The sequence below is a fragment of the Pocillopora verrucosa genome, chromosome 13 (assembly GCF_036669915.1).
Source record: "Pocillopora verrucosa isolate sample1 chromosome 13, ASM3666991v2, whole genome shotgun sequence".
Classification (NCBI taxonomy): Eukaryota; Metazoa; Cnidaria; class Anthozoa; order Scleractinia; family Pocilloporidae; genus Pocillopora; species Pocillopora verrucosa.
The window spans coordinates 14,553,959-14,580,543 of record NC_089324.1 but is presented as its reverse complement, the minus strand read 5'-3'; the positions used below and the strand labels follow the sequence as shown (position 1 = coordinate 14,580,543).

At 36.2% G+C, this 26,585-nt stretch overlaps 4 protein-coding genes across 5 annotated transcripts; 1 reads left to right on the top strand and 3 right to left on the bottom strand.

Annotated features, from left to right (window-relative positions):
• Positions 1 to 32: 32 nt before the first annotated feature.
• On the bottom strand, positions 33 to 4,218 carry LOC131770798 (serine/threonine-protein kinase Nek2). The gene is made up of 9 exons (XM_059086525.2): positions 4,153 to 4,218; positions 3,845 to 4,025; positions 3,323 to 3,540; positions 2,413 to 2,650; positions 1,908 to 2,117; positions 1,687 to 1,763; positions 1,327 to 1,406; positions 1,118 to 1,181; positions 33 to 600 (listed from the first exon to the last, which is right to left on the bottom strand). Exons 2-9 carry the CDS (start codon positions 3,938 to 3,940, stop codon positions 318 to 320), a joined length of 1,266 nt encoding a protein of 421 aa, XP_058942508.1. The 5' UTR covers positions 3,941 to 4,025; positions 4,153 to 4,218; the 3' UTR covers positions 33 to 317.
• A 3,456-nt stretch (positions 4,219 to 7,674) lies between these two features.
• LOC131770843 (neuroglobin) lies at positions 7,675 to 11,622 on the top strand. The gene is made up of 4 exons (XM_059086573.2): positions 7,675 to 7,765; positions 9,636 to 9,852; positions 10,443 to 10,668; positions 11,359 to 11,622. The coding sequence occupies exons 2-4, from the start codon at positions 9,671 to 9,673 to the stop codon at positions 11,503 to 11,505; spliced, it is 555 nt and encodes a 184-aa protein (XP_058942556.2). The 5' UTR covers positions 7,675 to 7,765; positions 9,636 to 9,670; the 3' UTR covers positions 11,506 to 11,622.
• A 236-nt stretch (positions 11,623 to 11,858) lies between these two features.
• On the bottom strand, positions 11,859 to 20,371 carry LOC131770837 (neuroglobin-like). Of its 2 annotated transcripts, XR_010716033.1 has the most exons (5): positions 20,287 to 20,371; positions 15,744 to 15,940; positions 14,152 to 14,377; positions 13,054 to 13,277; positions 11,861 to 12,969 (listed from the first exon to the last, which is right to left on the bottom strand). XR_010716033.1 is itself a non-coding variant. In XM_066160414.1 (4 exons), exons 2-4 carry the CDS (start codon positions 15,911 to 15,913, stop codon positions 13,125 to 13,127), a joined length of 549 nt encoding a protein of 182 aa, XP_066016511.1. In that variant the 5' UTR covers positions 15,914 to 15,940; positions 20,287 to 20,371; the 3' UTR covers positions 11,859 to 13,124. The 2 variants fall into 2 exon arrangements, 1 of the variants encoding a protein (XP_066016511.1); XM_066160414.1 differs by having other exon boundaries at positions 11,859 to 13,277.
• Positions 20,372 to 22,833: 2,462 nt separating this feature from the next.
• On the bottom strand, positions 22,834 to 24,650 carry LOC131770753 (neuroglobin-like). Its single transcript, XM_059086472.2, has 3 exons — positions 24,475 to 24,650; positions 23,675 to 23,900; positions 22,834 to 22,986 (listed from the first exon to the last, which is right to left on the bottom strand). Exons 1-3 carry the CDS (start codon positions 24,648 to 24,650, stop codon positions 22,834 to 22,836), a joined length of 555 nt encoding a protein of 184 aa, XP_058942455.1.
• Between the last annotated feature and the right edge of the window lie 1,935 nt (positions 24,651 to 26,585).

Here is a 26,585-nt window from a genome sequence, read left to right as displayed (position 1 = left end):
AACTCCCAATACACAGCATGACACATGTAGGCTTACAGAAAATAATTCAATTTTTATTTCCAAAGTAAATATTTACAGTATCTTACATAGAAATATGAACAAAAAAGCATAGAAATAAAAATAACTAACAACAAAAATTATAGCTTCTAATTATTTACAATTTTATCTAATACACCGTGGAATGCTAGAGTGACAGTTTTCCCCATAACTGGCAGTAACAAAAAATGTCTTGAATGCTTAGTTTATATTTTAAGTGAACGAGCAGGATCAAGTTCCTGAGTTACAACTTTCACATTTGTATTATGGCACTGTAATCTTCACCTGTAATCAGACAACAATCTTGTGGTTCTAACATTTCCAAATGGAATATTAGGATGTCTAAATCCCAACTCAGGTACTTGTCGATCAAAGCCAAAGTAGTCTCCTGTGGCATCTTTGAATAGTCTGCCTCTGTTTTCAGGATCAAAAGGGGTAAATTTTCTCTTTACATTTACGACATCATTCTCTTTATCCATGGCTAAGTTGCCATACAAATATGGCCTTTTTGGAATATGAGGTACTGCTGCTTGCAAGCCTAGAAAACGCTGAGTAGTTTCAGCTCTGTGGAATAAGAAGGAGGAAGATCATAAGTTTTGAAAATAATTTCTGATAAAATCATCCACTGAAAATGAATTTTGGGCCCCACCAAGTTTTGAGTACTGTAAGTAAGTAATACACAGTCAACAAATGTAACTTCATCATCAAAGCTGCTGAGATATTTCTCTGGGCTCAGTGTTTAAAGGCAGATTTAAGTGCAAAACTAAGGTCAGATCTTTGTTTAATCTGGGTTTCTTTATTCCCTATTTTTTCCAAAAATGTTTTGGTATGATTTCCTCTATCCTTTTTTACAGCATCCAACCAGCAAAATGAACAACCCAGCCTTGGTCTTTTGAAGAAAATGTAACAAAATCAAATTACATAATAAATGCACATTGCTTTACAATTCAGTTTTCCAACTTGAACAGTGATTATCCTCGCCTACCCAGCTGGCAGAACTCATATGAAAAAGGAATTGTATAATGGCTATGCCTAAGACTAACATTGTAATGCCAGTTCAGATGCTGTCTCTACATCATACCTTGTTACTTTTTCTTCTCTTTCACTCAAAGATCTTTCTTTATCTTGAAGCATTTTTTCCCTTCCTAGGCATGGTTACATGGTGGAAAAAAAAACCTTTTAGTTTGACTTCATTAAAATACAATGACAGCATTTGATATCTTACAATAAATGAATGGTAATGAATAAAAATTTAAAAATTCTCTTAGATACTTTATGAAGTCAACATACTTTCCAACTCTTTTTGCTTCTCCGCCAGTTGTTTTTCCCATCTCCTGCAAAACTCAAAATCATTTTTCTTCCCATCATTTCTGAAATAAAATAACAGACAATGTAAAAAGCAAATAAATTAAACTGTGTAGCACCTTTCATTTTCTCTCCTGTAAATACTGATCATACTTATGTTTACTTTCAAAAATAGACTTTTGGTAACAAGTACACTGAAGACATGAACACAAAAATAATAAATGCTTAACAACAAAGTTAATTGAGACTGTTTGCATAATCAAGTGTTAATGGAGATGAACAAAGTACCTGGATGGGTGAACCTTATATTAGAGGATGGTCATTGTTGAGTAAAAAGACACTTACTCTGGCTCTGGTTCTCGGTGAAATCTCTGAAAAAGTGGACTGCAAAGAAGTTTGTCTATTGATGGTCGGCGATCCTCCTGTAGATTGTACATTAGGATAATCATACTGTATGAGCATATCCAGATTCATTAAATTAAAATAAATCTTGTCAAGCATTTTGTTGATAATTTCACAGAAAATGTATCATTACTGTGTGACAAACCAACTAGAAGCATTCTTACATTTACTCTCAGCATGGAGTTGACAGTTTCACTCAACTCTTGCGAGTACTGTTCAGGGATTGGGCGGAACTTTCCTACTCTTATCTTTGCCTCCAGACTCCTCTGATTCATAGCAGTAAAGGGAGGTGACAAGGCACAAAGTTCGTAGACCAGACATCCAAGTGACCATATGTCTGATTTTTCATTATAACTTTGCTTGTTGACTTGCTCCTGATAAAGAAAACATAAATGAGGCTCTGTCAAGAGAAACAGCATTCACAAGACTGTAAAGTTTTAACATTTGTAAAGAACACTACATATTGAATGATTGTAATGCACCCCTATGGAGAGTGGAGTACATAATATTTTTACTCAGTGCCAAACTGCTTTTTTTTCCAACGCACAACAAATTTAAATGCACTTTTCTGGTAACTTTACTTACACACACCTTTCTAATTAGATAGAAAAATCAATTAGCTCTATGGTTATAAATTAATACAAAAAAAAGAGGTGGTTAACAACTCACTGGTGACATGTAGTATGGTGTCCCTACAAATGTTTTTGCAAAGCTTGTGTCATGTTGAAGTACTCTTGCTAGTCCAAAATCTCCCAGTTTCACATCATTGTTACCATCCAGGAAAACATTGGCTGGCTTAAGATCTCTATGTAAGACATGAGCACCATTCTTTCTGCGATGGCATTCCTTAAGAGCCTCAACCAGCTGATACATGATCTTAATAATGAATTCTTCTTCAATAAGTCTCCTAAATACATGACAAAAAAAACTTATATTCATCTCATCTCTATTGCTAATTTTCAATCTCCAGACAAATATTTATATCCCAGTGGGCACTGGGTAGCTACTGTAGCTTTTGCTTATTCTGAAATGCAAAGATTCCTTAAAATAAGTATGTACAATTAAGTTCTTTAAATCTTGTGTCAAGTTAATTCCTGACCTCGTATGTTAGTTCTTTCTGTGAATGGTAAAAAAATTTGCAAGGTTTTCTTATGGGAGTGTAGTACCAGTAAGAGAAAAGTGTACAGTTTTTCCCCATGTCTGAGTAAACTATAGCTCAAGCCACCTAAATAAAACTGGAGAATCCTGTGTAGAGGCCAGAGAATTCTCCAATCTCTGAAATTTTATGCATTTCCTGATTTTCTGTTTAAAAGTTGATAGTTATCTGAAACCCTTTTACTTCTAGACGTGATTAACATATAACTTCTCCCTACAATATCCATACATTAATCAACCAAATTCTTGTAAGTAATATACAAGAAATGTGTAGCAGCTAGAGGGGAGAATTAACAATCAGATCTCAGGAGTTAAAGGGCTAACCAGTTATATTTCAAAGATGTTTATGAATGCCATGAGGAGACGTTGAACATTTACACATTTCTGGGAGTAGGAAACTAATAAAATCAAGATTATCACTCACTTTTCCTTTCTATGTTTGGCTATTAAGGCTCCTAAGTCACCTCCCTCACAAAACTCCATTATGATGTAAATAGTTGTGGTGGAGCGATCAAGAATTCTATCATAATAACGAACTATGTGTGGATGCTTCAACTCTCGAAGAAGATTCACTTCTGAAACTAGCATTTGTTTCTCAATTTCTGTCATTTTTCCATAATCAAGTTCTTTCCAAACGAGAATCTAAAAAAAAAATACAAAAGATGTTTAGTGCAAACGTTAATGATGGTTGTAAAAACTGAGAGTTGCTAGACTAGTGCATGTTTGAAGATAACCGTGCTATTCAAACAAGTGTTCTGGGCACAAGTTTCGCATTCAAGACTTTAGCAAATCGTTATTTCCATTAGCCGGATTCAAGAAAGATTATGAGCCGAATCACAATCTAACTGGAGAAAAGCTACCTCAAATTCTTTGGCAGTGTATCAAAATTTCAGTTCTAATTGTATACAAAACGTGGAAGAGAAGATACCTTTAGAAGAAATATTACCTTTTTATCGCTTCGTCGGCGTATCTTTTTACACGTTCCGTATGAACCAGAGCCTATTTCTCCAAGAATATCATAGTCTGTAAGTTTAGACGGCATGGCTTTCCTTTTTGTTCCTCGCAGTGCCTTTGTTGATTGATGAGAGGATATCAGTCGTTCAGCTCTTTAATCAACTGCCGTTTATCTATGAATAAACAAAGTTTAAAAAGGTCTAAACTCATTTTCTTCTCCCTAAAACTTGTATAAGATTTTAATTAAGAAGAAACGAAGTACACTGGAAAGAATGAGCGTCGTTTTGACGCAAAACTTACCAGATTAATGGTGAAAATTTCTGCTGTAGCTCACAAAATTAAAATGGCATCCTACGCGAACAGTCAAAGCGTAGACTTGAACTTCGAGCGCAGCTTTCTCATTGGCTGGTGCTCTTACTCAAGGGACTCTCAAACTCAAGACGAGGCTGTGATGAAGTGTTGGTTTATAGGTCTGCAAGTCGTGCAGAACAGAGCATCGTCTTGGAACTTTCGAAACGTTTCGATAGAATTTGCGCCCTTTGAAAGTGCATGTTTCTTCATTTTCTTCTTCTTCTTTTTTCTTAAAAGAATACAAGGAATATGTCATTTATTAAGATCACATAATTCTACTCAATTACCTTTGAGTATATAATTTTCCAAATTACAAATTGGCCATCTCTATCAAATGTGAAAGCGTCATTCGATCAGGAATAAAACAACAGAAAATATAAGGAGGAAAAAGAAAAAAAATAATTAACCTCAGCTGACTGAGTTGAAGAACAATTTAGGTGCTAGGGAAGAAAACCCAAATATTTACCACATGATGTGCGCACTTGAAAAATGGGTTTAAACAAAGTCATCTAAAATAAGTCTTGATGAGATGATTCTATACCAAATTTTATATTGTGAATATAATAATTGTTAAAATTTTGCTTGCTAGACGGTGGACCGAGGACTCTTATCTCTCTTTATTTATCTGACAAAATTTGTCGATCGGGCGATAAGGCACCAAAAATTTTGCGAGGATACCTGTATATCATATCTAACAGTTAGTTCATACGTTATTGTGCGTGTTCATTGAGATACAAATCACCGGTATGAGAAGTTTAGAAATCAAGGAAGATGACTTAGAGTCGCTTGAGGCGTAGCTAATAGCAACTCTGACTTCGTGAGTGCTTTCCAAACTGCGTCATAAGTCGATGACTCAAGATCCTGCAAAGCCACAGTTTTTTTCCTTTACATGGTTTGTTTTTGGCTGTTGCCACTTGATTACTACGTTTAAAGACAATTTCCTTTGGTGGGCGTACTTTTTGTCTACTGACCTTGCCTTGGATCTACATCGATGTTCTTGTTTTGGCTTCGCATTCAAAGATCGATGGTTTGATCGGAAGCCTTGAGTGTGTTGTTACTAATTCGGGATAATCTAGTGAAGTTGTACGGGTTAACGTTCTGATAACAAATGTTTAATCTTCCAATGTCAGTTGGCTGCATACTCATTCATGCCTTCCGTTAGTGTATATAAAAGCTTTTACTGAAGAGTTAGTAGTTGAAATGAGAGGGAGGGTCAAAGTCAGTCATTCCGAGCGATGAAAGACAAGATAAGTAACTGAGGTAAATTAACAGTAAGAGGAAGACTAAAGAAATTATAGCAGGAGTGGTTGAGCTAAGCAGTATTAATAGCCTGCACTATATCGGTTTGCTGGTGCAGTATCCCATGCGGGACGTTTAGAAAACACGAAAAAAGATTAATAATCACGAGCCGAAAGCGAGTAATGAGCAATCTTTTCTTTACTTCTCCAAAAGCCCAAGTGAGTTTTTACGCCGGTAAACTGAAAGAGAGTGTGGTCCATTGCTTTTATATGATATGATATGATATGCCGCGGTATTTCAATTTTTCAACGGGTTAACCGAGCAATCAGGGTGCCTGTAGTATTCCAGTTTTTTTTTTATAAACGCGGGTTATAAGGAAGAACTTAAAAGGCAGCGTAAGAGTCCTTAATGCCTTCCGTTGTGCGTGGTACGCTCTGCAGATAGCTTCCCGCCTATAACCACACCGTAACAATTAACCCTGCTGGGAAACTGCTTCGGCAATTCATCCCTGAATAGAAACCTGTTTGCACTTTAGACTCATTTGTAACCTCTCATTAATACCATATAGCGTGCGTGTATTTTTCTGCCGGTAACCGTTCATCTTTTCAACAAGGCAAAGAAGAGAAAATGTTGTTTGGACGACCACGCCAGGAGTGACAGTGATCTGTCGGGGAATAGCACAGTTTTAAATTTTGACTCATAGCTAAAATCGGAACCAAAGTTAATCAAATTTGGGAGATATCAAAACAAAAGGAAGACGTTGATGTAGAAAACTTTCAATATGAAAATACAATAAAAAATCTTGTCTTCTTCAGGCGTTTTTGATTACTCTTCATGTTCATTTTTGTTATTATAAAGATTTTTTTATCTTAAAGAGAGAATATTATTTAGATAATCACACCGGGAATGATCGACACTGATTTTTAGAGGAATAACATGATTTTAAAGATTGACTCACAGCCAAAATTTGGATTCAAGGTTCATAATGAAATTAGAGATAAATAAAACGAAACTTAATAAGGAGGTATTGATATAGTAAACATTCAGTATGATCGTCCGAATACAATATATATATATATGTATATACATATGTAATGTTTCTTGAGGCGATATTTTTTACTTAATTTTCTCTCATGACTTTATAAAGATTGTTAATCAAAGATAATCTGTGATAAATCAAAGAAAAATAAAAATTACAATACGCGATTAGAGATAAGTGTTTGTTTTTCAACAGCAATAATTTCATTGCTGCAAAGTGTACCATCAAGCAGATTGTTCATTTGCTTATACATCGGAATCAGCAAATAATGATCATGATTGCATTTGAGAAAAGGGTTTTTTTGTATACCTAAAGTAACACAGAAATTTTTCTTTCTCACTTTGAACAAACATGCGTATAATATTTTTCTTCCCGATTCTCTATTCAATGAAATCTTTTGTTGAAAGTACGGCCTCCCGTCGAGTCACTTTGCCGGTGAATATGGGCTTTGATCTTATTTCTCGGTCGCATAGAAAATCTTCTGCTTTGAAGCATGAGTGTTCATTTCATTTTTCTCACGAGACGCTATGATTATAAAACGTTCTTTTTTTTTCTTTTCCTTTGCGAATTTATTTTTTAGACCTCAGCAAAATTACCTTTAACTTGCAGTAGTATAAAATATATTGGTTTTCTTTTGCTTATCACGAAAGCAATCGTAAATCTAATGAGGGCTTCTTCCTCAATCTCTGCGTTAGGAAAAAAATACATAGCTCTCTTTAAACATACTTTTAAGCAGTAAGTCAAACAAAAAATTTGACAAATTGTCTAAATTTCTTGACATTAATGCGACGAAGTCGAAAATCGAAGGGCGGATTTTTTACGGAAAAATAACATGAAAAGAATAACGGCGTTATCGAGGATTTTTTCATAACAAAGAAATAAAAATTACAGTTGAAGAAATTAAAAGTAGGTGTATTTTTGCAGAAGAACCATTGAGTGCTTCAATTCTTCCTATATTGGTTCCATGGGAGATAAAAACAAACATGGAAGACTGTTAGCAACGTGTTCCGTTATTGGACAGTTCGAAGATTATTAATACTTTGTGATAATTGATAGGAAACTTCAATTAAGATTGTCAAGAAACCCATTATTTTAACAAACTGTCGCCTTCGTCGCAGAATCTAAGCTCTTTTCGCTTGGGTTACGCATTTCCTCTAATGCTTTTAATGGTGTCAGTATAATTGGCTGGGATTCTAAAATTTGTCCCATTTGTTTCAAGTTTTCCTAAACATCAAGATTAATCCTGATAGTTTATAAATATATTGTCTTCCGCACTCAGTTCAGGTAAGTAAAATCTTGCATCGAGTTTCATCGCATATGAATTTCTCACTCAATATTACATCCACAGATAAAATTAAATCCTTGTCCTTTAGCGATTTTATTTTCGGTGCGAGGACAGTTACTTTACTTGTTAATTTGGTGTGAAGTTTTAGACATTTTCCAACTGTGTCAGTGCATACGTCGATGTTAATGATATTCCGTAGTTCTTTCGTGAATCTTGTCGTATATTATCAATCAAGTGGATTAAAAATTGCCCAACATTTCCATGAAGAATTGATGTTCCTAAAGGAAATGACATTATGCCAATTTTATTTAAAAAAATCCCAGGCTATTGATGTACTATTCCTTTTACAGTTCATTTCTTTAATTCTTAAATCTAGATTCATGCGGGTTTTATACTTTATTGCAGTGTCACTCTTTTTTTTTATGCATTAATGGTTAGGGATTAGCGCATAAAATGGATTGTCTTTGAATTAACAGATCTTCATTGATGTAAACTATTGATTTGTATTCGCCACAGAAAGACCGATATTGTACTCAAGTAAATAACAGGATGAAATATCTGCAGCAAAATGTTAAGATTAAAACGCTAGTCAGATATATCCTTCGGGTTCATTAATCCCAATACTGGTGTTATTTGCGTGGGATATCAAGCCTGAGTTTCATTTTATCATAATTTCACTATTTTGCAGCTCTCAGTTTTGAGTAGCAAACCCTTTACTAGGTATTTCAATATATAAATTTTTACATAAGCGGCTGCCGATGATGTAACAGGCGGCTGTACCCGGTGAAGGGGCCGTAAAGCGAATAACCCAAAACGCAGACCCAAACGCAGCTAAACAGACGGTGCTAAAAGGTCTTACAAGTGGCGATACACCGCTGGTAACCAGCTTTCGATGAAACCTCTGCTTTATCCAAATAAGCTGTTTTAATAACGTACCTGTAACTAAGTAAATAACTCTCAATTACATATAAAACTTCAACACTGGTTCAACACGAACATGAACAAATTAAAGTTTATAATTCTCACATTTTGGCTTATAAAACGTCGCGCTTCATCGAGAAGAAGTGATGATAAATTTGAAATAATTAATTCTTTTACATGTATTTTTATGCCAAAGAAACTTTGAATACTCATATGGCAAATGGATGCTAATTTTACAGTTGAGACGATTCTTGACATTGAAAATACTGTTTTCAGAAGATTCTAAAAAGCACCTGTTACGCAAATTAACATTTCTATATTTTGGAAGATCCCCCAGGGATGAAGAAGCCGCAGTGCCGAAAATTTTCACATACAACAGACTTTTGTGGTTGTTTCTGCGCTACCGAGTAAAAGTGTTGTTTCAGTCTAGATGTGACGTTGTGCCTTTGCAAAATAGCTCTTGTCACCATTGTGACATGCAAACTGACTAGGGTCGGTCATTATTTATCATTCTAATGATCCCCCCTCATTGGTAGTCAATTTTCTATTGTAGACAACGGCTGGTCACTAAATAGCGTCACGAGTGTGAAAAATAAAATAAAAAAATCAGATTTGTAGCGCTGCATACAATTTTGTGCCAAGATTGTGACAAGAAGTACGGTGAGGGACAACTTGCTTTTTATTGGTTTAATATCAATCGGAATTGCTTTTCCGCCACGCATGTGCAGCACTGCTTGTTTCTGGCAAACCTTCTCACTCAGGAGATATGCTATTCCCTGCAGATCTTTGCGGTGCGTGGGTTACCTAGGGGCGTGGCTAGGCAAGGAGGAGATTCAGTTGGGAGAATGAAAAGCGGGGCGGCCTTGGACCCTACTCATTTAGCTACGCCCCACATCTATTATCTAAAAAATATTTTATTGTCTGTTTATAATGTGAAATCACTTCCAGGTTTCTCCAGGACTTGAACTTCAGATGTGTTTGTAATGGGATGTTCCGCTTCATTTCATCATCGTGGAACAACCAAGAACCGGTCTCCAATATCAGTTTCTTTAGGATTGAAACATCTCTCTATTCCTTTGAGTCGCAAAACTAAAATCACTTTGAAGGAATCTTGGAAACTTGTTGAGCCTGTTAAATCCGAGGCGGGAAAGGCAATGTTTATGAGGTAAAGGAAAATTATTTTACTTTTATCCATTAATTTTTCTGTTATTTATTCATTCATTTATTTATTTATTACCGTTTTATGGCAGGATTAGAGCTGGGAAAAGGATATGAAACGAAGAGGGAGGGTTGAGCTAGTCTCAGTTCCCATAGTATATAGCAACTATGGGTATCAGCTCGGATCAGAAAGAGGCGTGAACGTAAATACAATAATAGAGATGTTAAATTCTGCATAGTTAACAACTATTTAAAAGGAGGTGGCTAATAGTGAATATTTACCGAGGTGCGAGGCACCGACACTGAGATGAAGACTTTTTTTTAGTATGTACAGAACAGTGGGATGATACGGCACAAAAATTTGATTGTAACTCATTTATTTCTGCAACGATTACAATATCTTCAGGTGCAAATCCCGCACGTGTTGCTCAGAGGTGCATAGCAAAGGATATTCGGGGTTTGGGTAGCCAATCAGAGCTCGCCTTCAACGCTATTCGCTGTTTTAAGTATACTACCAACTATTAGGATCATCTGTGGAGAGGGGTTAAATTATGCGAGATAACAATTTGTCGCACTTTATCTTTCTGCCATTCTTAGGCTTTTTGAGACACATCCAAACATCCAAGACACGTTTCCAACATTCAAAGGCGTCAGCTTAGACGAGCTGATGAACTCTCGATCTTTGTATCTCCATGCCAAGCGAGTTATGGCTGCTGTTGAAAATACTATCAATGCATTAGATGATGGTGAGGTGTTATTGGAGAGTCTTACAAGCCTGGGACGAAGACATCAAGTTTGGTTTGTCAGGGAGGAACATTTTAAGGTGTGAAAACTACACTATTTAAGCCCTCGGACATGTTCTTTGTCGATGTTCTCTTTGCTCTATAATTTGGATTTTGTCAACGGAGTTGATAGAGCAGTGCCAAAAGTAACCCATGATTGCTTTGGTTTCGCTTCACTTCTCTCTGTGATTGGTCCAGACAACTAGCGCCTTCTTCTCAACCAATCAGATTAAAAAATTAAACCAATGCTGATTTGGTCTCTCGCGTTCAGTCCCGCGTTTCATGCTGGCTGCCTGTCTTTACTGGATCAGTTGTCATCGGTTAATGATGATGTCAACCTTCGCTCTGCCGTTGTGATTGCTATGGCATTGGTTTTCGAAACTCATTTGAAAACTGTTTTAATGTGAACTGGCCACGGTTAGGAGATTCTAAAGCAGACGTTTCGACTCAGCGAGCTCTTTGTCAGAGTCAATCAGGGAATTATAGGTTGCGTGCGGTTTATGTACAGAAAGATGGAACAACGCTATTGGTGCGAAGATACTTACATGAAAAACACAAGATTAAATTAATTGAATTTTTTTTAAAGTTTTGATGAAAGATAGATTTTTGTTCTAGAGTCTTTCGGCTTTCCGTGTTACCTAGATGTTAGGGAAAGGCCTCAGACTGCCATATGTTGCTTAAATACGTCCCCAAACTGAATGAAATATTTTCTCTCTGTTTTTCCCTTGCAGGTCGTTGGTGAAGCTCTATTATGGACATTACAGGATATGCTCGATACAAAATGTACGAATGAAGTTACACTGGCTTGGACAGAGTTGTATAACTTCATAACTAAAACGATGTTACGTGGAATTCTAAATAATAACGTAGATAAATGAATAAACAATTGTCTAAATACGGAGATAAAGGAGTGATTTGCACGCAGTATATCTATCACGAATTATATAATAAGCCCAGTTATACACGCATTCTGATTGGTTCTCACTTATGATCTATTGAAGGACAGACGCATAGATGACGTCATTATTAAAATTTTTTTTTTAATTCTTTATTATATAAAGCAAATAGATTCCAAGTTGTCGTGCGTCTGTTCAGTAGTAGATCACAGAGGACGTAAAAATGTGGTAAGAGCATCAGTGACACACTCGGCTGCGCCTCGTGTGCCACTTTTTTGTTCTTACCACATTTTGACGTCATCTGTGATCTATTACTGAACAGACGCACGGCAACTTGGTATCTATATGTTAAATGGATCAGAATTGAAAAGAAACAGATGGAAAAAAATGCGTAAAATAGAGTCCTTTGCTTCATGTTTTATTCATGGTCTATTATTCTTGGATACTTTTTATGTTTATCAATTTTTTTTCAGCTGCAAGTAATCCTGTAAATAAGAAAATTGACAAATAAATAAATAATAAGATAAATAAACGAATAAGTCAACGAGAAGGATTTTTAGACTGCTAGTTTTGGCAAATTTTCAAAATTTCTCTAATCTTAAATGAAGACGAGGCGTCGTCATCATCCAGGAGAGCGTCAAATTAAAATGTTAGTGCACTTCAAAAAAGACTAACATTTGGACACTTGAGTATCATTGTTAAACATAAAAATTACAATTTCCTCGGTTGTGATTGGTTTAAAAAATTCCTATTTTCCACTAATACATTTGCCAAGTTAATATCGGACAGTTTGTTATCGGACAGCTTGATAAACCAATCACATTCACAGTTGTAGTTTAAATCAACCAATCACTTTCACAGTTGTAGTTTAATCAACCAATCACATTAAAAGTTGTAGTTTAAGTCATCCAATTACAAATTTGTATTTAATACAAATTTTCGTTTCCTTTTTCTTTCATAACTTGGCTATTCTTCTTTTCGCGGAAATCTTCCGTAGTAAGGCCAAGTACTGCTTTGTATCCTGTTTTTCTTACAGTGGAAGTTTTTGATCCCTTTAGCAAATAGATTTTATGTTGCCTTGCATCTCTTCACCAAAAGTGGCACACGAGGCGCAGTCAAGTTAGTCACTAATGATCTTACCACATTATGACGTCTTCTGTGATCTATAACTGAACAGACCTACTCAGCAATGGCAACCAAGATATTATAAGCTGTTACCTCTGATCTTGTGGCAACTGATTTCGCTGCCCAATTGATGCGGGATGCGAGCGGATGTTTGACGTAAACTAGTAGGATTATCAAAGTTCTATTTTGATGGGGAACCTTTCTAATAATAAAACTCCTCGGGAAAGGGTTGAATCAAGAGAATATCAATTGATATTCCCTTGGTTGAATCCAAGGCTAAGGATGGGAGATAGAGGATCCTTAAGTCATCTTGTAATGGTTCTTACCGATGTTCAAGCGAAATGAGCTATATATCTCTTGTTAACTAGTTCAGTTGTTATGAAAAAGTGTAAAGCCAAAGTTGACTTTCCAGCCTCTTACGTTGAAACTGTGTGCAAAATGCCCATCCGGAAATTAGTACGATGCTAATAAAAATATTATTTTTCGTCACCAGCTTCGTTTGAGCGAATCCCGCCTAACATCGTTTTTGTTATGAACTTAAACAGTTCTGTCCAGGCCTCTAACACTTGACTCGTGCATTTAGACTGAAGCATGTCTTGCAAAGTCCATAGTAGAGCTTCACCAACAACCTACGAAACAAAAACGAAAACGCGTCGTAAATAATCGTGAATCATCGGAAATAGTCTTATGACATCAGTGTGAGGTATCATATCTAGTGTTCCAGAAATGATTTGGAAACGTCTGTTAAATATATGTCGAATGCGCAGTCCTTTTTTATAGGTATAGGAAAAATGATCAAAAATGTTATTAAGAAAGCAAATGCTTGAGTATCGAAGATTATGCAGCAATGCATCGGTTGGTATCTAATTCGCTCCATAATTATTCTAAAAACTCTTGCCCGTTATTCGACCAATCGGAAAAATAGTTGACAAATGGATTCCTTGTTGCCGCGCGTCTGTGGAGTAACAGATCACAGATGAAGTTAAAACGTGGTTAAAACCAAAAGTGGCACACTAGACACAGTCGAGTATGCCACTGATGTTCGTAACACATTTTGACGTCTCCTGTGATTTGTTACTGTACAGACCTGAGGTGGCATGGAATCTCTTTATTTAAAATGATAGCAAAGCAAAATGTTGTTAATGATGACGTCATCTACTGCAATAGACCATAAGTAAGAATCAATCAAAATGCGCGCGTACTAATTCACTTCCCCACCCCTACCCTTCTCCTTGAATTCTGACAACCGCCCCCTTGGTACAAATTTCCTTCTCTCCCCAGCCTTCTGCTGCCATTAAAAAATCAAAGATGGCGGCTATAATTTTCGTTAAGAAAATACTAAGCACTCGCTCGCCAAAATTACGCCAGCTCTGCAAGCTAGTGCGTTCTCGCAAGCTTCAAACAGTTTGTTTCTTCTTTACTTAGAATTTCTCCGGTTCTGCGATTCAGGAAACTTAGTCGAATTGCACACATTTTAACCGTTTCCCTGAATTGATAATTTACCGCAAAGTGGTCTTCCGTAACAGACCAAGCCTGATGTCTTTGTCCCAGGCTTGTGAGACTCTCAGTTAAGACTTCACCATCATCTAATGAATTGATAGCATTCTCAACAGCAGCCATAACTCGCTTGGCATGGAGATACAAGGACCGAGAGTTCATCAGCTCGTCTAAGCTGACGCCTTTGAATGTCGGAAACGTGTCTTGGATGTTTGGATGTGTCTCAAAAAGCCTGAGAATTAATACGCATGGTAAATCAAATGGTTAACCCTTGAACTCTCAGAGATGATAAACATCTAACTTCTCCCTAGAACATCCACTTACATTATACAGCAAACAGGTAATGAGAATACCCAAACTCATCAGGTAGAGGTTGTTATCTTCATCCGACACCAAATTCTCGTAACTAATTTATAGGGAAATGGGAAGCAGGTAGAGAGGAGAATTGGTAATCAGGTCTTGGAAGACGGAGGGTTAATGAGCTGGATCACGATAGTTTTTAGAAAAGGTAATCTTCGTCATTGAGCCGTCAGACCCCTTCGCATGAAGATACTGAGAAATAGAAACCCCGGCTCGTCGGAGCTAACGCCTTTTTCACGTCTTAACTTTTGTAACTGCTTCAAAATCAAATAAAACATCAAAATAAGTGTTTTCTGGGGCAGGAAAACCTCAGAAGCAACAAAAATCTGAAAGGAATTGAGTGATTTTTCAGAAGATAAACATGAAAAAAATCTTAGCTAAACTTCTGAGGATTCAACAAATGACTGGCTGATTGGTTTTAAATATTTGTTGAAATCTCTCACGCCAAAATAGTCATCATCTCTCTGTAGGGACACTATTGTACATGTGAAGTTTTCCTTTCTTTTTCCTCCGAGTTGTTTTGTTTCACATTCATCAGCTGCACAAACCGGAAAGTAAAGATCATCACGAAAAGCTAAATTTAAACTGACCATACACTCAAAATGTATTTAACGGGATCGTTTTGGCTCTTCTACTGTCTTCTTTTCAACAAATCAAGAAATCAACCAAGAAATCTTGCGAAGTGTAAACTTTTGCTTAATTGTTATATCAAGAATTGCTCTACATTTACTATCATTAGTGTTAAAGTCATGATATGCTAATTTGTCCTTAAACATCGGATTCCATTTTCGACGCAAAATATTTTTAATTTGACGTTACTAGAGCATTTTTCCACATTTTAAATGACAGGTAGCCCAATAATTTTATTGAAACTTGTGCACAAGAAAGATTACCTCAAATTCAACAAATTAATGCTATGTCGATGACGAAAACCGATCCCTTAAATTTAATCCCTTACGTAAGTAGAGAAATTTTGAGTTCTTTAATTTAAAAACTATGAAAATTCTTACTCTGTGGGAGTAAAATCAAATAGTCTAAACACGACACATTAAAGCAAAACAGAGATGAAACAGAATCAAAATGAAAAAAACCTCAGGAAGATATTTCATAAACTAAAAGTTTACGAAAATTTATTTCAAATATCGATGGAAAATGAAATTTAATATATTTCATCACATCTTGATTCCGTGCTGTATGCTTAATTCGTAGCGATATTTTTATATTGAAATTTGACCTACCTCACAAACATCAATTTTCCAGCCTCAGTTTTAACAGGCTCCACAAGATTCCACGATTCTCTCAGCGTATTTTTCGTATCGGCTGATAAAGGAACAGCGATTGTCTTCACTCTCGCCGATGGCAGATGTCGTGAAGCGACACGATGATGAAGCGAGGCCGAACAACCCATCGGACAGCCTCATTTGTCATTCAATATCTAAAAGGAAGGGATGTTTAAATATAAAATTCAAATAAGTTTCAAGCAATTAGTGGAGCGGGGGAGGTCATTGAGAGAGTTAGATTGGTGAAGCTTTTGCTGTAATTTCAAATGAAGATTGAACTTAAACCTGACACTCTTACTTTGCGTAATTGGAATGTCGGTGTCACAGTTTGGATCATACTGAGTTTAGTTCTTGGAAACTGTGCTCCTAACTTTCATGCAGATATAATTATGGGGCTACGCTCTGCGAGCTCCGCTATTAGGAGTTACATAACATTACTTAAACCCACGTAGCTAGCGTTTTTTTTATGGTGCGCTTTCAAACATCTTTCACGCGTCGGAGTTGTGAAAAGGATGGGAAAACGAAGTGAAACCACGAGAAGGCTTTCTCTTCACCAAACCGTTCGGAATAAGCTTACGCAAAATCGCTGGTAGCTACACAGGCCACTTCATGTAGGACCTAACCTTGCGTTTGTTAACGTTTCCTCAGTTGCCTATAATTCCCAAATTTATCGTTTCAAATTCGTGTTCCTTCGCTCAATCTGTTTTATTTATGCCATCACCTTCCAATTTAGCAATGGCACACAATTTAAACGAGGAATCGCTAACTTAAATAATGAGCATTGCATTAGCAGTGGGGGTGCAATGTGCCAACGGCAGGTATGGTTTCATTTTGCCAAGAGTAGACACACGTTCCGTGAGGACCTGGAATTTTTTATTTTATTTTTGGGATACTGATTACAACGAAATCTATCTTAATTTTATATGGAGATGAAAAATTGGAGCTCCGTTTATGGAATAATTAATAAACATTCACCAGTGTGGAGGTAAATATTTATCAATTTCACCGACACTGCGAGGTGAATCATTGTTTTAGCATACCATATACCACAGAGATACCAAAAAAATCTAAGTTTATCCCTTTAAATATAGCAAAAAATGGTTGGAAATTAAATTCTTGACGAACGATTTTGTCTCATAGGCTGCCGGGAGGTGAATAGTACTTGGTGTAGCAACTTGTTACTCTCGGTGCTGGCGAAATATTGGTCACCTTTGTCATACGCTGTTACTGAACCCTTTAACTCCAGTTAGTGACCAAGACAGAATTTCTCCCTACAATGTTATTACAATATCAAGCAGACAAGTGATGAGAATAAAGACAAATCTTAATTAGGGGGTTATTACTTGATCCAATACCAAATTCCTCAAACAAACATCACAAGGACTGTATGGCAGACAGTAAGGAGAATTACTAAAGAGATCTCCGGAGTTTAAGGGTTAACGATGCAGTAAAAATGATAAATGTTAATATGAGATTACTTTGTGTTGAGATTAACCACTCATTGGTATGTCACTTTGATCCTTAACCTTTAATTCCCAGATGAAATTTTTAATTCTCCTTACTGTCAACCATACAGTTCTTATAATGTTAGTTTAGAGAATTTGGTGTTGGATCAACTAAATATCTCCAAATTGATATTTTTCTTCATTCTCATCACTTATCTGGTTGATATTGTATTGATATTGTAAGGAGAAACTCTGTCTTGGTCACTCATGGGATTTAAAGGGTTATATCGATGTAGTTTTTTTTTTTTAAATTTTTTTATCTTTTTTTCACACGAGCGTGGGACAGAGAGAAAAGGTTATTTCCCTCACGGGAATCCAATTCCAGCCTTTGTGTGCCGATGCTCACCTTTCTCCCACTCTCGAGATAAAAAACCAAACAACGTATTTACATAGTATATACGACGCAAGTGAATGGTGCTTTTCGCGCGCACTGACGGGCTAGTTTGAAAGTGAAGAGTTGATTACACAAAACCTCAATTAACCTGTATAAATCGTTGAAAGTAAAGCGTATTTGTGGTTGCTAAGCGATATAAGAACACTCGAGAAAACTTTTACGACCACCAATGTATTTAAACCGCGCAATTTAGAGCGTATTATCTGGTCATTGCTAAATTCAAATAAAAAATTGTTTTTTTAAAACATGTTTACAGTACGTACCAGTTTTAAATTCGTATTATAAGAGTAAATAAAATGATTCTAACCAACAGGAAAGAGCAACAAGCCTAACGCGCTGAATCCCTTTGAAATCCTCTTTTAGTTAGACTTACCAGTCCATTAACGCATTATGTTGTTACGTTGTAAAGCCCGACAAATTGATAACAGCTCAAAACGCTACAAAAAAGTATTCTTTGGGTTTTCATTGGAAGGATAAATTTTTATGTATACTGTTATAGCTATAGCTTGGGATTTTCCAGATTACTGTTCTCAAACTACTGTGGTCATGATTGCAATTACCCTTTCGCAAGACTGTAATGAGCTCTTGTTTTAACAGAGAAATGATACTCACAACTCAAGTGTCGTATTTGAATAGCAAAATTTTGCAATTTCTACCAATGTCCTTTCGACCGTATTTTTAAGCTTGTTGCAAATTAATATGTTACTTACAGTTAAAATTTATCCTTGGCATTCGCATGCGGTCTTACCTCTTTTAGTACAATGTGGTAAAATAATTTTAAATGATTGGTCAATTTTGTTTAACATAGGGCGTGAAAAAGTGAAGTGATTTTTAACAAACGGTTGTCATGACAACATGTTGCAGGTGGCCTCTGTGAAGGCAGAATTTCTTGCATTTTATATTCAAGTCAATATGGGTTCTTTAAATCGAAAAAAAATTCTGAATGTTGCAGTAATTGGGAATGACTAAAGGCCTTTTTGTAGCTTAATAATGAATTCAAATGACTGACTCTAATTTTGGTCAATTTCCCAAAAATACATCCTTTTAAACATAATTTAGCTTGACGCACGAAATAAGTGAATCTATTTTCCTTGTTTTTAAGTCTGAATCAAAAAGCTAGACTGCTATGATTGGGAGGATTAATTAAAAAAAGGACGGGAATCGGAAGATTTCTTACGGTTAACGTGTACGTATCCATCAAATAAAATAATCCATACTTTACACGTGCGATGTAAATGCACTATGAGAAAATCTCGGTTTTGAGAAACTTGACAGTAGAGATTGAAAATTTGTGAGTATTTTTTACAAATCAACATTGTCGAGTCAATTATTATTATATTTTACACGGAAATATGTGCAAAAATAACGAAAGAAAAGTATTTTAAACCTACCATCTATTCCTGAACTGTTTAGTGCAACCTCACATACCTAAATTCTCGGCTTAGACAAAATCTAATAAAGATTTGTTTGTGAACTCTTTTTGTTTTTCAACACGACTCTGTTGAGCGAAATATTTACCAAGTTATGAAAACTCATAAAATGGAAATGATAACCTAACATATTTATGTGAACTGATCTTGACAAGTATGGCTCGACATCTCATTTAATTCGCACGCAACCCCTTGAAATGCGGCCAATCTATGTTCTGAGAAACACGTGATTTCACTGAAGATTTAACCTGGCAACTGCAAAGTCCTTAACAGAATAAAAATGTCCACAATAGGAAATCTAATTGAAAGCAATTAATTATACAATTACTGAGTACAGAAAAACAAGGATCCTGTCCGCTTAATCTGACAAATTGGGCCTAATATATTAACTTCAAAAACTGCAATTCATAATTTTACAACAGCCATTGGCGACACAAGCAAAACCAAAATTTGAACACACACTCTGACAAGTTTTTCCTGATATTTCATATCACTAAATTATTATGAATTCTTAGGACGTTTTAGCTCCTGTGCAAGAGCAATCTTACTTTAATCTGCAATAAGTCAAAAATTGAAGTTATTACATGTTTTTGCTTATAATGTTCCCCGTGGTGTCTTATGTGTGAAAACAGAAATTTCCAATTTAAATTTATGCAAGGATTTTGTTTTCTCACGAAGACTTTAGAAATTTCCACGAAAACAATCAAATTGTCTTGATGTTTTCTATGGTGAGGGTAAAAATTGAAATTTCTTTCAAATAGTATTAAATCTGGCAAGTTTCCACAGTCGTGGTGAGTGGAAAGGAAACTCTTTCGCTACATACATCACCAAAGGAAACTTGTAAACAACGGTTGTCAAGCAGGACTTCCCAAAACGGAATTCCTCTTTGAACCTGTTATAACTTCGTTGATTCGTGACTTTTTAAAGCTTCAGTCAAGAAAAATTGATTTTGTTCTTTGCACGTTTTACCTTTGACAAGTGCCTTTGTTAAAAGGAAAAAAGGAAAAAAAGAAAATGATCAATCTTTGGACCGCAGCGGACCTGCCAGGAAAATCTCGTTGTGTTTTCATTTTCAAAAAGCGTGATAAGCTTCGTGGAAAGGAAATCGGCTTTTTTAAAGGTAGAACGTGCTACTTATATGAAAAAAGCTTTAACAAAAGCATCATATTTACCATATAACTCCAGCATCTTTTCTGTGAATTAAGACTGTAGAACGAATGGCCGCTAAAAATTATATATAAAGCATACGTAGTTATATAAGATCTGACGTATATCGCCTTCGTTTCCGATGAAATTAATTGAACACGCAAGTAATCTTATTATGCAAATATCTTAATTCACTTGTTGTGAAAGACAATCAATTAGCAATGCGGCAAAAAAAAACATCAATGCAATGGATTTGTTTGTAATGTTTGCATGACATCATCCGCTTCTATCACGTCGCGAAATCAGTTTATTAAGAGACATTTTATTGTTTCTTTTCTTCTGTCATTGATTTGTGTAAAGGTTGGATTTACTAACTCTAGATCCTGGATGCCAGTTCTTGTACAGGGACACTTTCATTTCACGAGAAAAACTGTCAAAGAAAAATTTGCTAAAAATAGTTTAAACCGCATTTACGAAAAAGCCTTTTCATCCTATTTTTTCTTACTTCATGTGCAAAAACGCCTGAAAACGCGGATGAAAACGGATACTTTCAAAATTGGTTGAAAAGTGAAGTGTTTTGAAAACGTTGTGCTTTTAAAAAGTTCTCTTTCATATGTCGACAAGTGAAAAATGAGGCTTTTAAAAACATTGACGAAATATGTGGCAAATACTGTCACTTTCATTTGCATTTTCGGGTATTTTAGCGTGGACGAGAACACATTATAAGTTTTCAAACGAAGACGCATCAGCGTGGGGAGAAATTTTAAACATTAGCAAGACAGTAATGTTTTCGTGGGTGAAAACACTTTGCTTGATTTCATTTGAGACGAAAACCATCACTTTTGAAAACGCATTAGCGTGGTCGGGGCCCTAGGTGAGATGTTAGGAACCGTTGTTAATAAATTAAATCCTAAAGGGTTTAGGTCAATCTACTGCTAATGTTTTTTTGACAGGTGTTGACGTGTGTATCTAACGAAATTTTTTTCTAGACAAGTGGGAGGATAGTTGTCAAAGGAAATCTTGATGGTGTAAATATATGTTATTGACCACGCGTGATCGGTAAAGTTTGTTCCTAATTTAGGAACCAGTTGTTCTTCATGGCCGGGGAGGGATGGGGGGGGGGGGTAAGGGGATCACGTATTTTTCAGGGGGAACGGATGGGATCAGTCGTCATTAGCAGAGTATTAGGGGAGAGTAAAGAACACTGACTGCCAGTGAACTGCCAATGAGGGAAAGCGGGGGCTGGTGTGGGGTATAAGAAAAAGAATATTACAGAACCTTATGAGAGATTGGGTAAATTTTCTCGCAACACAACCAAAATCCTCTAAAGCCAACCCACCCCCCCCTCCCCACACAAACGATAAATAAGGACATGTCCATAAGCTATCTAAAAGAACAAACTTAAGCTACAATTAAAATAATTTATAATACAGGTCAGAAATTAAGATTACATAATAGAACTGCTAAATCAATTCGCGAAATTCGTCGCGGTATTCTTTATTTAGGAAACTTAAGCACAAAAGATTTTGAGACACCAATGGCAGCCGGAAATTAAAACTTCCTATTCCTGATGCTCAAAACATCTTTTGGTCAACACAATTTGGTTTAAATTGCTAAAATAAAGACCCTATGGTCGATACTTTGGCGTCAAAAAGAGCGTAAGAGATAATTTTATTTTTCATCCGGTGTTTGTGCGCGTCTCAAAAGCGTCTCTGCTTTTGTGACTTTGATATTCCCAATACTGTCGGAAAAGGTTTACTTTTCTAACTATCGCTGAGTAAATAGGATAGGAAAGAAGGGAAATTTTGAACTGTTTATGGAACAAAACAAAGATTCTAATTTTTTTTTCGTAGCTATGAGCGTAAGACAAAGAGAACAAAAATCGATAGTAATTCGGAGCAAACGCGAAATCCGAAGGTCTGAGGGTCGATTCCTCACGAGAAATCATATTCTTCTTTGTTCCACGGCTGCGAAAAGCTGGAAAAACATTGTTCTTTAAATCTTTGATTAATTTGTTAAGATCGTAAACACAGTGTATTTACAACAAATATTAAAATGAGCAATCTTTAGCGAGAAGTATGAGCCAATCATAGCTCAGGAATCGTTTCATTTTGTCGGCTCGCGAGGACGACCTTTAAAACTGTCCTCGAGGACTGGGGTTGAGGATCAGTGTCGCGTAGTCCACGATCTCCTTCGCATCTCACTGGCCCGCGTTACCCCACTTAGTGCAACTTCTATTATGTTGCAAATTTCATTGTCTCCCCAAATTAAAACAACAAAACAAACAAACAAAATAAACAAACAAAACAAACAAACAAAAAATTATACATATTTTCCAGCACAGATTATTTCACTACCTTATCTAAATTTTTTTGTTGATAGACTTGATCGAAGGAAGAGGCGAATTGGTACAGTCCATTGATTGAAACCAAACCCGTTCCTATAGCCTCTATTTTTTCACCCCCTCGAGCGTTTGAAGAGCAGAAGGAAGAGACCCTGTAACCGAGGTCGGATGAAAAAAAAAAAAAAGATCAGAAACGATGTTCTCATTTTAAATCAGAATTAAGGGCGAATTACGAAAGTAAGTTATTGCTCGCTTGTTCTTGTCCTGTCAACATGGTTTTAGCCATGAATCCAAACAATTCTCTCCAGGCTTTTATAATTTGTTCCGAGCAACTTCCTTCAAGAATGTCTTGTAACATGAGGACAAAGGCCTCTTCCATGACCTGAAAGAAAGTTGAAAACGCGTTTCCCACCAAGCGTTTCAGCGTTAACGTTTCCCACAAGGACGTAGTTTTATATCTACTTTATTAAAGAGCATAATAAACAATGTAACATAAAAAAGATTCCCAGTAGCGACTAAAGGTTAAAATGTTGGCCGTCTTGGAGGTTGAGGGTTATGATCTTCCTGCTACGGTGAACAGAAATGTTAAAAATTGATTTCAATCATTTTTGAGGTTAATGATAAATTTTCAGCGTACTAAAACACATTTACTCGCTCCCTTAATTTACCATTAGAGCGTGAAGCAATAAGGGAAATACCAGATCGAGCTGCCCTTGGCTTGATATAGAGCAATTTTCTGTTTTCCTACATACTACTCCATACTACTCCATCAGAGGTTTTCATTTGCAAGGTCAAACGCCAGCCCCTAACCGCTTAGGACTTGTTTAGAACTACTTCTTTCAAGGAGATCTCCAGATACCTTTCAGAAATAATTTATTGATTTATGCTGCATTCTTCTGAATATCTCTGAGATGTCCAAGATCAGTCCTACCTGTAAGTATTTTTCAGACTCATTCATTGTAATGGTCATTCGCGAGAGTTTTATCCACGAACTGATGACAAGAGCCATCTCGTACAATAACAGGGTAGCTTTCAGCTACATAAGCTTTCAGCTACATAAGCTTTCTTACCTTTAAGTGTTTCTCAGTGATAGACATCGCTAAATGTCTTTCCCCAAGGTTCGTAAGATCTTCAATCAGCTCCTTGGCATCATCTAAAGATAACACAGTTTCCTCCACTACAGCCATTAAACGCTTGGAATGCAGAAACAACGAGCGGGAATTCATAACTTCGTCCAAAGCCACGCCTCTAAACGAGGGAAATGCGTCCTGGAGGTTGGGATTCAGTTCAAGAAGCCTTCAGGAAAACAGAAATTAGTTTTGTAACCGAATTAGCTTTATCATCCGTTTTTTTACAGAAGTTTTCAATTTCAAAAAACCAGAACCAAAGTAATCACAACATCCAATCATAACAAAGGTTTAAATCATCATTAGCTAATGAACTTTTAAATGAAACAGGACAAACTATCGAAAACGCGGGAAAACGCGGGCTACCAAGTAAAGAATGGTTTTCGTTGTGCGTCTGATTAGTTAAGAGGATGATGTAAGTTTAAAGACCAATCACAGACCGAATTTAGGCAAAACCAAAATAATCTCTGTGGATCACTTTCGACATTCAAATGAAAATTGTTCTAACATGCCATACGTGACACTTTAGAAATTTTTGCTGATATCAGAGCAATTTTCGTTTGGGTATCTTAAACAACCCTAGATTTCGTAAGTTTTACGTAACTTGCCTCTGTGATTGGTCTGGAAAACTCGAGAGAGGCTTGCCTCGTTCCCCTCTTCCCAGACCTCGCGCGAAAACGCGAAACAGAGCTTCTCATACAAAATTATTCCTTAGCTCGAAACAACATCTTAGACGTTTTTACCTTGCGAATACTTTCTTTCCTGCCGCAGTTCTCCTTAGGTCCAAAGTTTTCCATGATTCTCGCAGAATGATTTTATTTTCTTCAGAAACTGAGATTGAAACTTTTGTGTTTACCAAGCTGGAGACCAAAGGATGAACCGCTTGGTTCTTGGATTGTACCGAACTTGTGCAGCCCATCATAAATTCAGCCCGAAAGGGATTTAGGGAACGTCACCCGTGGAAACGAAGCTAGATTTCTCTGCGAAAATAGAGAAAAAATAAGAATTTCCTGTTTTAGCGTTTAGATTAATCAACCATTAGCCTTACATACCGCTATAAAACTGTGAAGAGAATGCTATGATGACTAACTTGCAACAGTGTATCTGCTTTTGCTGTTGTAAATCGGAAAATCCCGACAACATTGAAATCGTTCGTGTAGTTTGGCTCCAGCGTAGAAACCGCAACTATTACCAGCTGTCTGGCTCGTTCTGCTGTAAGCCATTAAAATGACAATTAACAACTCTTCACCGAAGGAGAGGTGGCTAATGGTGTATATCTACGTAGATATGAGGCAGCGAGGTAAATATTCAACACTAGCCGCTGACACTGAGTGGAATAGCTCTTTTAAGTATATACTAAAATGGTGAGATAATATATCACAAAAAGATGATTTAATTCGTCTTTTCCTGCATCGATTACAATATTTTCGGAAGAAAATCCCATTTTGTTACATAACTATTTTTTATGAGCGTCAAAGCGTAATTATAACCTGCCCCTTCTTTTATTGAAGTGTTATCCACCTGTACTGTAAGGAGCAATTTATTTTAAGTCAGATGAATTACTTTTCCTCCAATCTGCAACCTTCCATTTCTTTTTGTAATCATGCGTCCTCACATTAGAAGTGAGAGATACCTCTTTACTATCTCTCTCATTTCTGAGAGCTTATTTATAAGTTTTCCTCGGTTATGATTGGTAGTAAAGACATTCTTGGACCAAGTTCTGTCGTCTGCTAGTCTATCTCAAAGATCAGTAATTGTAAGATTGAAACAGATCCCGACCTCTCCGCAACAACTCATCTTTCCTGGTTTCTGAAATATATAGAAAACTTATAAAAAACCAGCTTATAGAGCTGGCCACAAAGACACTTAGCTGTTTCATCAGTTGGGATTCGATTTTGAATTTTATGATAACAATTTTATTTACATCCGTACATTTGCTTTTTGTCAGGTTGTGGGTGAATGAAATTGAAATTTGGTTCAACATTTACTTCTCATCGTGTGCAAATCGCTACCATCCAACACCGTTTACAGAAGTAAGGGACTTTTAAAGCAAAAGAGTCGCAGAAAACTCAAGATTTCTAGAAACTTTTTCAATCCAATATTCTAAATTACTACTTCGGTCTCTCAGATTCATTATGTTCTTATGCATGTTATTGTTATGGCATCAGTAAAGATGCCTTTAACTACCTTGACATTGCTGTTTACATTCCAGTCATTCTAATTAATGAGATATTTTCGTCATGTAACTACTATTAATGACATTAATTATTTTAATTGCTTAAAAGTCAAAACTTGAGCAACCAATTTCTAAAAACACATTTATTTTACTTTTTTGCGTTCATTAGAACGTATTCAATTTTTTCTTGCTCTTAGGTCTAGAGGCAGACAAACCACGTGCATTTTCGTTCATAGATTAGCGCCTAGCATTAGTTTTCACAATTCATATTTTTTTTCGGTGGGGTTAACTGAAAGTTCCTATTCATGTCGAACATGTTCCTTTCGTAACTTCATGGAAGGGCTTCTTTGTCGGTTTGTCGACAATTTAGGCAATGTGAACGAAAAACATAAGAAGAGTATCGTCATCGATGAAAATCAAAAAGATATTGTTAATGTTGAGAGTAGTTTGTTATCAAAGGGGGAACGTTTTTCTGATTAACTGGATGCATGATAGACAGACCCAAGATAAAGAAAATGAGGTTTAATGAATTCAAATAAACCCATAAATGTTACCCTAAATTTACTTTACATAGTCTATTATATTAAATTGGTACCGTAAAGAATCTTACCGAGAATGGTTTCTGATTGCTTCTTATCACAACGGTGTTTCTCTTCGTCTCATCGATTGCTCCGCTGT